The sequence below is a fragment of the Marmota marmota genome, unplaced genomic scaffold (assembly GCF_001458135.2).
Source record: "Marmota marmota marmota unplaced genomic scaffold, marMar, whole genome shotgun sequence".
Classification (NCBI taxonomy): Eukaryota; Metazoa; Chordata; class Mammalia; order Rodentia; family Sciuridae; genus Marmota; species Marmota marmota.
The window spans coordinates 8,693,519-8,710,847 of record NW_026000164.1 but is presented as its reverse complement, the minus strand read 5'-3'; the positions used below and the strand labels follow the sequence as shown (position 1 = coordinate 8,710,847).

The 17,329-nt window shown below is 41.3% G+C and overlaps 2 protein-coding genes, 1 long non-coding RNA gene and 1 other non-coding gene across 4 annotated transcripts in view; 3 read left to right on the top strand and 1 right to left on the bottom strand.

The window, feature by feature from the left end:
• Nucleotides 1-315: 315 nt before the first annotated feature.
• Tas2r40 (taste 2 receptor member 40) lies at nt 316-1,278 on the top strand. The gene has a single exon (XM_015493925.1). The coding sequence runs from the start codon at nt 316-318 to the stop codon at nt 1,276-1,278; it is 963 nt and encodes a 320-aa protein (XP_015349411.1).
• Nucleotides 1,279-2,183: 905 nt separating this feature from the next.
• Nucleotides 2,184-17,329, bottom strand: part of LOC125611616 — a 23,163-nt gene continuing 8,017 nt past the window's right edge. The window contains exons 2-3 of the long non-coding RNA XR_007341828.1: nt 13,308-13,312; nt 2,184-2,194 (exon numbers count right to left, since the gene is read on the bottom strand). This is a non-coding gene — a long non-coding RNA (uncharacterized LOC125611616). The remainder of the gene's footprint in view (nt 2,195-13,307; nt 13,313-17,329) is intronic.
• Trnaa-agc lies at nt 14,985-15,058 on the top strand. The gene has a single exon. It is a non-coding gene; the product is annotated as a tRNA-Ala (tRNA).
• Gstk1 (glutathione S-transferase kappa 1) overlaps nt 16,930-17,329 on the top strand; it is a 4,657-nt gene continuing 4,257 nt past the window's right edge. The window contains exon 1 of the mRNA XM_015493747.2: nt 16,930-17,102. Coding sequence (XP_015349233.1) covers nt 17,031-17,102 — 72 coding nt within the window. The 5' untranslated portion in view covers nt 16,930-17,030. The remainder of the gene's footprint in view (nt 17,103-17,329) is intronic.

Here is a 17,329-nt window from a genome sequence, read left to right as displayed (position 1 = left end):
GTCAGGTGAATATGGACAGAATATAATATAAGAAGGTGCTGAGCTGAACACACATTGCAAATTCTATTTGATGAGCTTCTGAAAGCCCAAAACAAATGGGCCATTATGAATAATGGAGACAGAACCAGTAACTAGATCCTCTCATAATTTGCATGGCAAGCCTCTAACTTGCAGTCATGTGACAAGCAAATGAAGAAAAACTGGAAATAACCATTAACTAAGGGGGAAATTACAATAACATTGGGTGAGGGTCAGAAGGCTGCAGAGTAGGTACCAGTTCTTTGTGTGAAAACCTGAAAGGCAGAGTCAGAAGAAATGGTAGTGATGAATACAGATGCCACAGACAAAGACATTTCTGGGCCTAAAGTCCCCTTCATGTTGGTGATCTCTGGAATCCTGTGCGCCATTGGTGTACTTGGGAATGGCTTCATCGTGGCCATCTATGGGATTGAGTGGGTTAGGGACAAGAGACTCCCTGGTGGGGACTACCTTATGTTCATGCTGAGTTGTTCCAGGATCTTTCTACAGATTTGGGTGATGCTGGACATTACTTACAGTCAAGTATTCCCAGTCATTTATAACCAAAAGACAGTGTTCATATTCTTCAAAATCGTCATGCTGTTTCTGAACTATGCCAACCTCTGGTTTGGTGCCTGGCTCAACGTCTTCTATTGTCTCAAAATTGCAAACTTTACTCAGCCTTTGTTCCTTATGATGAAGAGGAGAATCACGGTGCTGCTGCCTCGGCTTGTGAGTCTCTCCGTGCTGGTGTCCCTGGGCTTGACCTCTCTCTTCTCTAAAGACACCTTCAATGCGTATGTGAGTATGTCCTTTCATACCCCTTCCTCCAATTCCACTAAGAACAAGTATGTCTCTGAGACCAATATCGTCTACTTGGCTTTTTTCTATTACTTGGGAATCTTGGTTCCTCTGATCATGTTCATCCTGGCAGCCACTCTGCTGATCATCTCTCTCAAGAGACACACCTTACACATGAAAAGCAATGCCACGGGCTCTAGGGACCCCAGCATGGAGGCTCACTTGGGGGCCATTAAATCAACCAGCTTCTTTCTCATCTTCTACATCATCAATGCAATCGTTCTGTTTATTTCCATGTCCAACATCTTTAACACCTACAACTCTGGGAATATTTTGTGTAAATGTATCCTGGCTGCCTATCCCGCTAGCCACTCGGTGCAACTGATCTTGGGCAACCCTGGGCTGAGAAGAGCCTGGAGGCGGTTTCAGCACCAAATTCATCTTTACTTTAAAGGGTAGCCCCAGTGACTGGAGCCCAGAGAGATGACAAGTTCTGGCCCAATGAGCTCTGCCTTTTCCTCGCCTAGATCTCTCTCTCTCCCATTTTTTATCCCCCAAACCTGCTGACACTTCTTCTCGGGTAACTGAATTATCTTGTGAATGTAAAGCTGAATTGAGACTCTAAGCAGAAGGAGCTAAGCCATGCAATGGTGGACTTCTGAAAGTGCCTAATGGGGTCCGTTGGCATCCTGCCCTCAGCTCTTCACTGTCCCCTCCTCTAAGCCTTAAGGAGTGGGCAAGCAGACATTTCAATCCACTTGGAACACGTTCTGTGGTGTGCTGTCCATTGAACACCATTTAATTGTCAAGGACATTTTGATCTGGATGAAAAAGTATGTGGTCAACCTACTGTAGACCACTGACTAACCCACAGATAGGGACAAGGGGACTAGTGAAGGGGACCGCATGCAGTCCAAGAGGTAGAAGAGAAACTAGAAAACTACAGAGAAATGGGATCCAGGGAAGAAAGGCTGGCCAAGACCACCAAGGGTGCAGAGGCTCCAAGGAGAGTGCAGAGTGGAGAAAGAGGCTTTGGATCTGACTGAAGCAGAGGCCATGCACACTGTCAGTGGAGTGACAGGGTAGCATTTGGATCCCAGGAGTTTCCAGAGATAGTGATGAGCAAGCGTGTAGAGACCAATGATGGAGGGAAGGTGCTTGGAGACCAAGGCAAAATGAAAGATGGCAGGTGGGGAAGTGGAGGGTCAACTGAACATTTCATTTTTCCATGGAAATGTCAAAGTGAGAAGAGAGGAAAAGAAGAATGAAGGGGAAAGAATGAAGTGAGCAGAAAGAGGCCAGAGCATGAGTGTCTACTGTGCTCAGCACCCGAGTCTGTGGCAATGAAGGGGCACCTGTGCCTCTAGGTGACTGGCTCTGGGTCACTTTGAAATAGTTGATGGGGTCAGGGCAGCTTCCCTGGGAGCGGCCTTTGGAGCAGAAGGAAAACTTTCTTCTTTACTGTCACTCTTCAGAATGAGGGATCATCAGCATTGTCTCAAAGGGTCATTCACAAAATAAGACACTCAACCCTAGATATCTTGGAACTCAAAAACTAGGAACTCTAGCTCTTCTTTTATTAGGTATTTTTACAACTCATAATTACTAAGGAAAATGTAAAAAGAAAGCTACCCTCATAACAGGCTAAGGCAGTTCCCTAAAGAAAATATGAGCTTGGGAGCAAAAAGACTAAGTTTTGAGCTCCTGAGTCCCCAAGCATGTATTTAAGAGACTTCTTTATATCCATAAATTGCAAAAATAACTCACACATACCACACTCTCTCTCTTCTCCATTTGTCTTTCTCTCCCTGTCTCACACACATACATCCCTTTATAATTCAAATGCCCTGAGACTTTTTAATTGGAAAGTAAAGTATTTGTGAAAACATATAGTTTTCATAGTTTTCTTAAAATGATACTTATTTATGTGACTATTTAAGGTTAGTATAGCTATTACAGTAAGACAAATTAGATTTTGAAGTTTCATTCCAATTCCTAAAGAATACAGAAATATGCTTTTTTTTTCCTAACAACACCTGCTGACAAAAGAGCATCCATCCTAAGAGTATCTAATGCAGCACAGAGAAAAACAGAACATTGGTTTGAAGTTGCCATTACTTTAATGAGACCCCTGCCAAGATGAGAAAATGGATAATCCCTCTCTGTGTTTATTATGAAGAAATATCATCCCATTGTTTGCAACAGCCTAAGGCATCGAAGAGAGAACTGACAAGAGCTTCAAGGACAACATTCTCATTGTCACTGTGGTCACCCTGCCTTCAGCTAGATGAAGTTCTCTCCAATTCTCTTTCTTCCTTTCTGTAAAGCCCAACTAAGTGTCCAGAAAAAGGCCAGAATACTTGGTCTCCAAATTCATTGACTTTAAATAGAAATCAGAAGTCCTAAATGAAAACAAAACTCAGATTTTTTTGGATGAAAGTTCATAACCAAATGAAAAGCCTGGCTTGCTGTGGACCCAGGATCCTTGCAGGAGACTCCCTCAACACCCAGGGAAGGTGAAGTTTCTAGCGTGAAAGACGATTCACTGATGAAGTCTCTCTGTACATCTGTACTCCATGTGGACAAGCTGAGGGACTCTTGGTTGCTGAAGATGCAGTGTAGAGGTCCACCTGGTGGAACTCCCACAGGTGAGGGCAGCCAGGGCTGATCTAAGGCCTGTGACTTGAGGGGCACTAGGTAAACCTCCAATCCAACATCACCTTCCCCTTCTAATTATCCCAGTGTCTGATAAAATTTCACTGTGATTTCTGCTTGTCTTTGAGTTTCCTCTGCATGACATCTCTTTTTCAATTTTCCCAATCGTCCTTTACTTGGGGCTACCTGGTCAGCCCACCTAAAACAAATCTTGTGTTAGGGGAGGGGAAGAGTAACCAAGGGCAGGAGTCAGAAGCAAATGATGGAGGGGAAGGAAAAAGAGACACTAAGAGAGGAACACTTCCGTTCTGACTGGGTTTTCCCAGACACTCTGGAGAGAAGAATTTTTAGGAGAGATCTGAGAGGAATGGAAATTTCTTACCTACTAAGAAAGATTGGTTTATAGGAGCAGAATGGAGGATAGAAAGGCCGAGGAGCCAGTCCTGATTGATTAGAAGCTGCAGGAGCTCTCTGCACCCCTTTCTAAACTGGGGAAGAGTTACCTAAGAGAGGCAAGAGTTTGGGGGAAATGCTCACTTCAAGCGTGCTCTGGGAAAAAGTAAGATGTTACAGACACTGACACAGTTTCTGTTGATGGAAGGAGAACAGGAGCATTCTAGAGCCTGGGATGTGGCCCAGGAAGGGCAGGTCTGGACAGGAAATGGCAGGAAGTGGCAGCAAGGTTGGGAGAGAGAGGTTGGAGCAGAAGAAACAGAAAGGGAAGGTATCAGGTATTAAGTGCTGACGTCACTCTTGGCTGTTTGTCAGAAACTCTCTACTGACACTGGTCCTAGTCCTTTGGGCATTATCTCTACACACATGGAAACAAAAGGTCATACGAGAGCCTTCAAGGGGAACATTTCTGGGTGCGACCTTTACCAGTTTGGGATGTGGCATTGCAAAGGTGCTCCATCTTGGGACACTCACCTGTCAATCAACTTCCATGAGAGAAAAATAGCCTTTTTTAAATGTTCTGGTTGATCTCTCACTTGATTTTCATTTCTCTTAATAAGATGTCCTATGAATTTTCGACCTTCTCTCAGTTGCTTTAGAAGAAAATAAGAGAAAAGTGGTCTTAAAGACAATTCAAAGAGAACAAGAATCCACAACCATTATGGGTTTGTCTGTGACTTGACAGGGAGAGGGCCTTCAGGGAAGAACTCTCTAAAGTGAAAGATCAAAGGGAAAACCCACAGGCTCCTTGGGTAGCTGCTCCTCCCTACCCTCAACTCTATGCAGTCCCTAGGTTTGAGTCCTGGCTCTGAGTCATGGGTGTGATATTGCATCTCCTTGAGCCTCAGTTTCTACATCTGTAAAATGAAAATCACAATGATACTAATGTCTACCTCCTAAGGTAATCTCAGTCCAAGAGATGAGTGAGCTAAAGCATTTAGTACACAGTGTCTGGCCCAGAGGAAACTGTCAATAAATGTTAGTGTTTGGACTCCAAAGGGAAACTGAGGACATTCAAAGTAGGCCAAATGTGAAAAGGCCAGAGCCCACCCAGACTGGGCAGAGGCACACAAAGAGCTGGACTTTTACAGTCCTGTAGACTTGGTGGCAGAACATGGTCAAGAGGTTCAGCAAATCCTTTATGTCAAGTGCAAGAAAATAACATCCATTCACAAGGTTTCTGTGAGGCTTAAAGGTAACGATATAGAAGTGTATAATAAACTACAGACCATCATACAAAGATTAGTGCATGTATTCATTCATCAACACAAAAGTGGATGTGTTCATTCAAAGATTAAATCAACCAAAATTTCTCCCTCCAAGAGTACGTACATAGTGTGGGGAACAGCAACTGATAAAATTACAAAGTAGGAAATATTCCAAATTTTGTGCTGTGGAGTCAGAGATGTATCTTAAACTGCAAAAAATGCTCACATAAAAATGTTTAACCTCAAAAAAAAGGTTTTTTTCCCTCGTCCTGGTCTTTTTCCTTTAGCTCCTTTATGGTGGGGAGGGGAGAACTCAGGGCAGAATCTCTTCTTCTTACTGAACCAGTCAGAAGAGGTAGGGAATGTGAGAAAAAATTTCCACTGAGCATCTTCAGAGACTCTCATTGGAGCCTGAGGATGCAAAACAGAAAAGGGTCCCATTACAGTCAGACCTCTCTAGGGAAAGCTGCCCTTTGCATCTCCTGCCTGGAGCCCTCAGGGACTGCAAATGAACCTGTGGATTATTCAAACCAGTTGCTGGATGATAGATTGATTGCAGCTGGTGGGCCTGAGTGCATCTGGGACCAAGAGTGAAACAACGTTTACGGGGGGAGGAGGCACCAGTGAGACTCCTGGACAGATCAAGGCCCCAAGGGCCACTGCTCCCGCCTCCCTTCTCAGTGGAATAGCCCCTCATACTCATACTCTGCTCATATGCAGTAAGGATAATTTGCTCACCTTTGGATTCAAAGGCCCAGAAAATGCCTTGGTAAATCAGACCAGTCCCTTGGAGGTCAGATCTGCACAGGGCTCTGGGGCCTCCTCCCAGCTTTTCCTCGCAGCCTTAATCTGCTCCCCAGGAACAATGGAATATCTGTCAGAGGAATTCTGCAGGGATGTGGATGAGGGAGGCTGGATTTTGTATCCTTTGCAGAGGTTGGAGTTAAGTGGAGCCATGTCTTATCCCCTCACCCCAACCCCTGCCCTTCTTGGACCCATCAAGATGGCCCACTCCACTGCAGTAGCTCCGAGGGGAAAAGTGGGTGAGTATTTCTCTGCCTTTGTTGAATGTGTGACAATAGCAACAGGAGATGGCTAAGCCCAAGGTAAGCAGGGCCATAAGGTGATGCGGTACAAGACAAGAAAAGCCACGTGACTGTTCCAGCTCTGACTGAGGTTTCTTGGAGAAGACAAAACAACGCTCTGGTCAGTCAGTGCCCAAAGCACCTTGATGAATGAGCCTTAAAGTCCCAGCAGCCCAAGATCTGCTCTACAGATCTGCATCCTTCAGACAAAAAGAAACTGTTCACTATCTCCTTGGAAGACTATTTATCTCAGCTTTTCGAGTCTCCACAGCCTTAGCCCAGGACCTTGCTCAGCACAGCATAACAAATGCCAAGGGAGATTAGTACATTAATTAAGATCACAAGATGAGCAAGTTGGCTAAAATGATTTTCTCTGGAGTATATTAAGTCAGCTATGTATTTGTGTTTGATATTTATGTGTTTTGATTAAGATTTCTTGGATGTTTTGTGAAATGTCAGAATAAAAGCTATCTCCAAAGAGTAAGAGATTGTTTTAACCTTTTCCTTAACTAACAATAAAAAAAAAAGTTAAACAATTAGAATGCCTTTGCCTTTACATTTTACCTTTTGTGGACTTTTTTTATTTTTATTTTTAAAATTTTTTAGTTGTATCTGGATACAATACCTTTATTTTATTTATTTATTATTTTTATGTGGTGCTGAGAATCAAACCCAGAACCCCGCATGCGCTAGACAAGCGATCTACCGCTGAGCCACAACCCCAGCCCTCATGGGTTTTTTAAACAATTCATTCTTATGCCTGTATTCTAATATCCAAGAATATGAATTCAATTTATATATTTGGTATTTTTCATATAACTGCACTGGATAGCAGAAATTTTTGTTTCCATTTTTTGTTTTGATTTTGGTTTTAATGGCTAAGTAGCTAAACAATATGTCAGACAAAGTCCTGATCTGAAGAAGTTGGTTCTATGTCCCAGTAAACCCCTCTGTGCTGGACCACCCAGGACAGTTGGTCACCCTAGCACCATTCAGATAACCGAAGCTATGTTCAGATTCAAGTATGACCTTTCAACTGCAGCTATGAACTTCATGCCAGATCCATTTTTTTAAGAGCAGGAGATGTGCACACACTAAAAAGAATTTGGACTATACACGCACACTTGCACACTCACCTACACTCACCCACACACCACCTGCTCAAAATCTTCTGAAGACTTCCTACTACCCATAGACCTTCCCACTAGCATGCAAAGCCCTCCACATGCATTTCTGGTCTACCTTTGCTGACAGGTCTTGATTTTTTATTTTATCCACTCGACTGAATATAATCATTTTTTTCTTTATTTTAATCTTGGAAATTTTCAAACATACACAAAACAGAAGAAATTGTGCACTGATCCCTATGTATCTGTTACTCAGCTTAACACCCATCAACACTTAGCCAGTACTAAGTACTGAAGGCTTTCTATAAGGGTTATTATATGTTTCAAATATTTCTAGTAGCTCTAGCCCAAAAGATTTTGTGGCTTCTTTTGCTTCCAGTTAAATTTTAGTTCCTATCACAGTTAATTAGACGCTGAGATCCGTCTTTGAAACACACACTATCTGATATGTACCATCCTTGTGATGGAAAGATCTATACATTTCCTCAAATTCAGCAATGTCTTTAATGTGGATCATTTGGTTGCAAAAAAATAGAAATCAATGCAGAGCAGCAAAAGCGTGGATTACCAATGTCATTCCGAGGATTTCATGGAACCTCATCTAGGAAATTTCAGGAAATAAGACTGAGATTCATGAAAACTGAACAACCATCAGAGAGTCTCCTCCTCTCCTCTTCCCCCAGCTTTTCTTTTCTTCCTCCGTCTCCCTTCTCTCCATCAACTCTCTCACTTATCAGTTCTATTTTTCTGCATCTCTCGGCACATCTGTTCTGGGATCCTCTCTTCAAACCACCTTTCATTGGAAAGATGTTCATTAGCCTCATGATTGCTTATATTTCCCTCTTGCCTTTAGTTTGAGACTTTCCAATGTGTAAAGTTTTCTGATTTCCACTGTGTAAATAATTCTACCATGTCAGAATTCAAACTACCCACACGACGGTGCTGATTAGGGAATTGGAAGAAATCACACCAGTCATCTCTCTCTAGATGGTCGGAGTCAACTCCAACACACCACTGTCTCTTTTCCAGACACAATGGCAGAAACCTTGAACATATTTATTCTAGAGCTACACTGTCTAGATTTCAACAATCTAAATCACAGATCATAGCTCTGTGATCCTGGCAAGTTGCCTAACTCTTCTAAGTCTAAACTTCCTCATTTTTAAAATAGGGATAATAATAAACAATGTTTTACAGGGTAATGGTAATGCGAAAAATTCTTAGAATAGTGCCCTGCAATTAGGAAGTATTTTAAAATGCATCCTATTATTCAGTACTGAGGAGCCAGTGGTAGTGTTTGGGCTCATAGCCACTAGATGGCGCCCACCTCTGAACTATTGTTGAACTGATTTATGATCTTTTCTGTAGAGGTATCAGCAACTCAACTTTTTAACAAGCCACGATTTGATTATATGAATTAACTCACAACATTTTCCCTCTATAATAATTGAAATGAACATAGGAAAGTTATGTGCTACTGGCCCTTTCATATGGCCACTTCTAAATCTCTAAGCAAAAGCTATTTTCAATCAAAAATCGCTGGTCTCCTTGAGTTATAATAAAAATTAAAACCAATGCCACATTCATTCCTCAAGGGGTCCACTTCCTGGCTTTGCTATCCTCCTCTGGTTCCCCTTCCTCAAAAGAAGACAAGATGGCTTCAATGCTGATTTGCATTATTACATTTCTGACTAGCCACTGAAAGGAGATCATCAATCAGTTCAACAATAGTCCAATTCTATAAATATTTATTAAGCAACTGTATGTCTGAGATATAATGTTGGATACAGGCATAGAGGACATAAAGGCAAATAAGAATCATAAAGAAGCAAGGAATTTCCTATCAAAAAATCTACTCAATCTTCCTAGAAATAAAATATTTACTTTTTGATGAACCCAACAACCTACTCTAAAACTTACGTAGAAGAATAGGAGTTCTTGAATAGTGAATATCACTACCAGATATTAAGATACAGCAAGTTATAAACAAAGATAACAAGAAAGTAGGTATATAGACCGACTCACTTATCCATGAGAACTGAAGATATGTCGCCCATAAAAGTGGATAAAGGACAAATTGCTAAGTGGGACTGAGCACTGGGGCTCACTATTTAGAAAGAGACCAAGCTGGATCTCATCCTTGAACTTTATGCAGAGGTAAATCCAAATAAATAAAAGATCTAAATGTAAAGAACAAAGTTATAAACTAATAGAAGAAAACATAAATAACTTTGTAACCAAGGGTTTGGGAATGACTTACTGTACCAAATCCCAAAAGTGGACTGGGATTGTGGATCAGTGATGGAGTGCTTGCCTAGCACATGTGAGGCACTGGGTTCGATCCTCAGCGCCACATAAAAATTAATTAATTAATTAATTAAAAGTATCATGTCAATCTATAATTTAAAAAATCAAAAAAACAAAAGCAAAACAAAATAAAAATCCCAAAAGTGCTCATCATAAGGCAAAGACTGGATTTCCATTCAGTGAAAGGAGAGGAAGAAGACATAATGATATCTGAACTCTATGAAACCACCAGCTAGGCTATACAAGGAAAATAGTGGGGGGGGGTGTGCATGCACGCGCGCGTGCACGCACACGCACAAGTAGTCAGAGGAAACCCAGTTGACCAGCAAACAGAAGAAGTGTTCATGCCTACTTGTAACCAGAAATATGCAAATTAAAACAACAATAAGATACAGTCATCACCTTTTATCCAGGGTTTCATTTTCTAAAGTTTCATTACTCCCAGTCAAGGTTGAGAACAGTATAGTAAGAGATTCTGAGAGAGAGAGAATGTTCACATAACTTTTATTATGGTATATTTTTATAATTATTCTATTTCATCATCACTTATGGTTGCTAATCTCATACTGCATCTAAATTGTAAGTTAAACTTTATCATAGATATGTCCATTAGGAAAAAGAATAGTATATATAAGGCTCAGGACTATTTGCAGTTTCAGACGCCCATTTGGGAGTCCTGGTATATATCCTCTGTGGATGAGAAGGGACTACTGTACCATTTTACATTCCTCAGAATAGCCAGAAATTACCAAGTGTTGGTGAGAATGGGAAGAAAGGAAAACCTTGGTGTTTCTGACCAGAGTGCCACACAGTACCATAGTTCTGGCAGCAACTTATCAGCACTGGTGAAATAATGTATTCACATAGATCTTAACTCAGAGATCCACTCCTGAATGTGCTCCCAGAAGAAAATCCAGCACAGGTTCATGAGGGGATCTCCTTGCATTGTTCTTTGTGGAGGAAGTGAGTTGAAGCTCATGGCCAGGATAAAATAGGACATAACAGTCAGAAATAGTGAGATAAATGTGTCAATAGCAATGAGGTGAAAGTGTCAAGTGAAAAACACAAGAGGCAGAACAAGACCTGAAGTCCAGTGCCATCTGTATTTATAGAAAGCTTCTCACAGTGCATTTTAGGAGGTAATGATCATGCCCAAGGTTGTCACCAATCACACACAACAGCATCTATGTCATGATACAGCATAGAAGGTAGAAGTGTGGCTTCCAGAGAGGGACCACTTGAATTCAGATCCTGGCCCTGCCAACTCACTCTGACACCATGTACAAATTCCTTAACCTCTCTATAAATCAGTTCCATTGACTGAAAAGTGGGAGTTAATCATGGCAACTACTTTATGGGACCCTTGAAGGACCTACTGAGCTAATAGAAGTTGCTTAAACTATGCCTGTGTCTTTGTGGTTATTGATAATAATATAAGGGGGATATCACAGTGTAAAGGAAAAGATTTTTAAAAGGGTACGGACCTGTATCATACGAGCTGTGAATTAAAGGGAATGAATAACCAAACTCTGTACTACAGGTCAATAACACACGTGCCTGTCATCCCCCCTACCCAAGTTTATAGTACTGTGGAGGATGCTGACAATTTCAATATCATATGGCAAGGTCTGTCATAAGAGAAGGCACAGATGGCAAGAAAACACAAGAGAGGGCCCTACAGCTAGCCTGGAGACTCACAAAGGCGTTCTGGAGAGCAAGAATCTTGGAAGCAGCTTGATTCACAGCTTAAGATTTGGAGCCCGAATCAGGATCCCAGTTGTGTTCCTAGCCTGTGTAATTTGTGGCAAGTTATACTCTCAGAGTCTGGATACCTAAAAAACACCCAGGCCCTAAGAATATACAACTGAAACTCAAAGACCCCAGAGGGGCCTCTGCAGGTAACCTTACCCTTGCCTGAGCCTTCTCTGCAGGTAGCCCTGTCTCTGCAAAAGCAATTCCCCTGCATATCATCCATGGGTCATGTGAAAGTTGAGCTAAAGGCCTGAAAATGTATTTCCTGGCTGCTTTGTTCAGAACCTGGAGAGTGGAGCTGCCTCACTCTTCTGCAATCCTCAGCAAAATGAGGATGTGAGCATGGTAATCAGCTCAAATCTTGAAAGCAGAAGGTGGCTGATGCAACCTTTAAAATCATGAGGAGGTAATTACCAGCCAGAGGCAAAATGTCCTTTGAGCATCTGGTTCATGGGCCCCTGACAGTCAGCCCACATGCTGTCCTTGGCATGAGCACCACAGGCCACCAGCTGCTGCATTGGAAAGAAACCACACTAAGTCAGCACCTAGAATGTTATTTATTTTGCCCCAAGAAGATTGTTCTTGATACAAGAAGGGGGATTTGATCACTGGAGTGATCAAATGGAAAACACTTGCTAGGTTTGTTCATTTTCCTCCTGGAAAGAGCATGAAAATAAAAATTCTCAAGTGGCCTGAAATTTGCGTAGGAATCCACATTGGGACCAAAGAAGAAAACAAGACACAGCAGGAATTCCTACAGGCACAATCCCCACCCCCAAGACAGAACTGAATGACATGTTCTTTAACACTTCTGAAACCAAGATGAGATGAGGGAAGAAGACAAGATTTGTTCTTAGAAATTGAAAATTCCAAACAAAGGAAGTGGTCACCAAAGTTTTGTGTTAAATCGGCAGAGGTTGAATCAAGATCTCAAAGATTCAGTTCACACCCTCACCACTTTAAGGTCTCATAATTTCCCCATCCATAAAGTGGAGATGATGGTGATGCTAACTATCTGAACAGCGACTTTGGAGAAGTCTATCCTTTTGTTGTGTTTTTAATTAAGACAAACCTATCATCAAATCTGCTTGCTAATCCCACTCCTAGGTATCTATCCAGAAAAATACAAACATATGCCCACACCGAGATTTGTATGCAAATATTCACGGCATTGTTCATAATGGTCAATAACTAGAACACTAAAATGTCCATCCTCTGGCTAGTAGATGAATAAAATGTGGTCCATTAATACAATGGGATATTTTTCACCAATAAAATGTAAATAAATAAATAAATAACAACTGGTGTATGCTTCCACACTGATGAATTTCAAAAGCAATATTGCTAAGTGAAAGAAGCCAGATGCAAAAGACTGTATATTTATGTGAAATTTAATATATGAAATTTAAATATATTTATATGAAATGGCTACAAAAGGCAAATCTATAGAAACAGCAAATCAGTGATTTCCTGGGACTGGGGCTGGGAGTGGGATTGAATGCAAGCTGGCACAGGGGACTTGGGGGTTGATGGAAATATCCTAAGATTAAATTGTGGCGAAGGCTGCACAAATGTATTAGTATACTAAAATCCATTGAATGGAAGTGTTTACAGTAAATAAATATAGCTGCTAAAGGGCTGGACATGTAGCTCAGTGATAGAGCACTTTTCTAGCATGTATGAGACCCTAGGCTCCATACCCAGTACCACAATAAAGAAATAAAGCTGCTGACAAAAAGTAGTACCTATCTCATAAGCTTGTTATTTACAAAGCACTTGGAACAGTGTCTTAAATGTAGCAAACTCTGTGTATGTTTGCTAAATAAATATATATATATATATATATATATATATATATATATTTGTGGTGGTGTGATTCATCACAGGAATACATTACTAACAGTTCCTGTATGTTTTTCTGCTCCACAGGAAGCACTTCTAACAACTTAAGCAATGGAATTCCTTCTTTTCTGTGAAATGTTTATAAAATCACGAAGCTTGAGGTCATTCAACCAGAGACTCTGTCACATGACCACCCTTTACCTGCCCCGGGTCCAGCCTCATCTCCTGTACTGCCCTCTCAGTCCTGCAGCTAAAGAGCCCTTGTCAGTTCCTCCAGACCCCAGAAATGGGTTTTTGCACATGTTGCTGGCTCTATGTGGAATGTTCACCTGCTCCCCCCACCACACACACACTCTTTCTGTCATGGATGTTTGTGTCCCCTGCCCCAAATTTTGTTATGTTGAAATCCTCATTCCCCAGGTGCTGGCATCGGGAAGTGAGGGCTTTGGGAGGTGACTGGGCCATGAGGACCTCTCAGGAATGGGATGAGTGTGATTAGGAGACCCTGGAGAGCTTCCTTTTCCCTTCCTCCATGTGAGAACAAAATGAGAACCGGAAGGCGGGTTCTCACTGGACACCAAATCTGCTGGTGTCTTGATCTTGAATTCCCAACCTCTAGAACTATAAAAAAATAAATTTTGTAATTTATAACTTTCCAGTCTATACTATCCTATATTTGCAGCATACCTAACTTACATTCAACGGTCTATCTCCCACCTACCATTCAACTCTTCGTTTGGTCACTTTCTCTGGGGAGCTGTTCCTGGGTTTATTCTCGTTGTCTTAAACCCTCTCTTCAGTACACACACACACTTTATATTGAATTTGCCAACCAACTTAGAAAAAAAAAATTTTTATTTATTGTTTTTATGTATGCATGATAGTAGAGTGTATTTTGGCATATTATACATATGTGGAGTATAACTTATCCTAAATAGGATCCCATTCTTGTGGCTATACATGATAAGGAGTTACACTGGTCATGTATTCATATACATAGGAAAGTCATGACTGATTCATTCTACTGTCTTTCCTAATCCCATCCCCCCTTCCTTTCATTCCCCTTTGTCTAATCCAATGAACTTCTATTCCCCTGCCCTATTGTGTGTTAGAATCCACATAGCAGAGAGAACATTTAGCCTTTGGTTTGGGAAGATTGACTTATTTCACTTAGCATGATAGTCTCCAGTTCCATCCATTTACCAGCAAATGCCACAATTTCATTCTTCTTTATGGCTATATAATAATCCATTGTGTATATATACCACATTTTCTTTATTCATTCTTTTGTTGAAGGGCACCTAGGTTGGTTCCATAGCTTAGCTATTGTGAATTGAGCTGCTATAAACATTGATATGGCTGCACCACTGTATATTAAAAACCAGTAAATGGGATAGTATCAAACTAAAAAACTTCTTCACAGCAAAGGAAATAATCAAGAACTGAGAGAGCCTACAAAATGGGAGAAAATCTTTGCCATCTGCACCTCAGAAAGAGCATTAATCAACAGGATATACAAAGAACTCAAAAAACTTAACATCAAAAAACAAATGATCCAATCAATAAATGGGCAAAGGAACTTAACAGGCACTTCACAGAAGAAGAAACATGATTGGTCATCAAATATATGAAAAAATGTTCAACATCTCTAGCAATCAGAAATGCAAATTAAACTACACTGAGATTCCATCTCACTCCAGTCGGAAAGGCCATTATCAAGAATACAAGTAACAGGCTGGGGATGTAGCTCAGTTGGTAGAGTGCTTGCCTAGCATGCACAAGGCCCTGGGTTCAATCCCCAGCACCACAAAATAAAAAGAAAAGAAAATAAATACAAGTAACAATAAATATTGGTGTGGATGTGAGGGAAAAAGTACACTAATACATTGCTGTTGAGACTGCAAACTGGTGCAACCACTCTGGAAAGCAATATGGAGATTCAAAAAAAAAAACAAAACTTGGAATGGAACCACCATTTAACCCAGTTATCCTATTCTTTGTTTTATATCTAAAGGACTAAAATGAGCAACTTTTTTTTTGTTTTGTTTTTTCACTTGCACATCAAATAATTAGCCAGGTGCTTATATTCCTCAGCACTCAGAATACCACACTTTGAGCACATGGACCTTTGGAAGACATTCCAGATACAAATTATAACATATTTCATATAGAAGTAGAGATTGGCTTTTTGGATTCTGATAGGCTGTAGTTATGTGCTAATGAATACACGAGAAGCTGTATTTTTACTGTGTGTGCTCTAATTTCTAAATTAGTAATGTTCAAAATAGTTTTAATAAAGTTAAATAAGATTTTTTTAAAATGCTGTTTCAATGCAGTATATGAAATTCCGATTTAAGACATGACATGTTAGCTGATAAAAATAGGGCAGATCATTCCCCATTGTCCCTATAATTACTGTGGGATAATGAGTGAGTCTTCCTCATCCCCTACCAGTCTCTCTGTTACACACTGAGAAGAATGTAAAAATTCCCTTCATTTTTTTGCTGCTCATTTAGTGAGCTTTTCAATGATCTTATGATCAAAGATACCAGGTTCTTGACACACAGAGTTTCAACTCTGCAATTTATATTCTCAAAATCTGCTGGGGTCTTCTGGAAGCTGTAATTATATTTTCTTTCCCAGGCCACTTAGGTGGGCTAATTGGGCCTGCAGAGTCCTCCTTCTCTTATCCATAGTTTCATTTTCTAGAGTTTCATTTCTGCCGTAGTCTACTGCTGTCCAAAAATACTAAGGGGAAAATCTAGAAACAAATAAAATTCATAAGTTTTATATTGCCAGTCTTTCTGAGTAGCTTGATAAAATCATGCACCTTTCCCACTTTGATGTGAATCATCCCTTTCTTTGTCCATGGTATCCCCACTGTATATATCACCCACCTCTTGGTCACTTAGCCATCTAGGTTGTAGTACTGAAGTGCTTAAGTTCAAGTAATACTTATTTTACTTAATAATGGTTCCAAAGTGCATACTTTTAGTGCAGTATTTTGTTGTGATTACTCTATTATTGCTGCTAATTTCTGTGCCTAAGTTACAAATTAAAATCATAATTATGTTTGTACAGGAAAAAACAGATAGGTTTTGGTACTCTATCCCATTTAAAAGCACACAGTGACCTTCAATCTGCACCTTCGATTTCAGTTATTTCCCTGGGGATCTTAAATGTATTGGGAGGGTGGATAAGAGAGGACTATTATGTTGTCAATTATGTTCTAGCCATTGTGCTAATTTTTGATAAAGGCAACACAAGAAAATGTGTAACGGGGAACTTCTACAAGGCACCAGTCCTAAGATGTTCATGCAACTGCCATGTAACAATGTACAGCTAACGTTTATTGGCATGCCTTCATTTCTCACAACTCTTAAGTCATTAAGTAGATCCCATTTGCTGGAGGAATGAGGTTCTGAGGGGTCTAGTGGTTCGCTAAAGGAGCACAGGTAATTGGGCGACCCCACAAACGTCTCACACCACCCTCTGCGCCCCGGCCTCTACCTCATACGGGGCGGAGACTGCAGGTGCCAGCCCCACCCCTCTCAATCCTCGCGCGGGTCTTCTTCCGGTGCACTCTGCACGAAGCCGAGGCGAAATCCTTCGCGATTCGCCCCATTGGGCCCCAGGAACGTCTCTCCACCGCGGTGGGCGGGCCGAAGGGCGGGCCCAAAAAAGCAAAGCGGGCGGAGCCTGGGGCCAAGGAGCGAAGGTGCTCTCTCGCAGCCATTACTCCAGCTGCGGTCCGCCTCGCTTTTGGTCTCCTTCGCTGCAGCATGGGGCCCTTGCCGCGCACCCTGGAGCTCTTCTACGACGTCCTGTCCCCGTACTCCTGGCTGTGCTTCGAGGTGACAGTGGGAGAGCCTGAAGGGCGAAGGCAGGGGGTAGCGCGAGGGCAGAGCAGTGGAGCAGAGGCCTCCAAAAATTCCTGGAACTGCCCTTGGGGTTAGGACAGAGAGCGTACCTGATTGAAGTTCACTGTGTGCTTTTAAATAGAGTCGCAGTCCTAATTTCCAAGTGGAGTCTTTATTTCCTAAGATGGTACAGTTGCTTTCCACAATAGTGAGAAAGAACG

Coding starts and splice junctions, on each gene's coding strand:
- Tas2r40 (XM_015493925.1), top strand. CDS start 316: ATGGTAGTGATGAATACAGATGCCACAGACAAAGACATTTCTGGGCCT.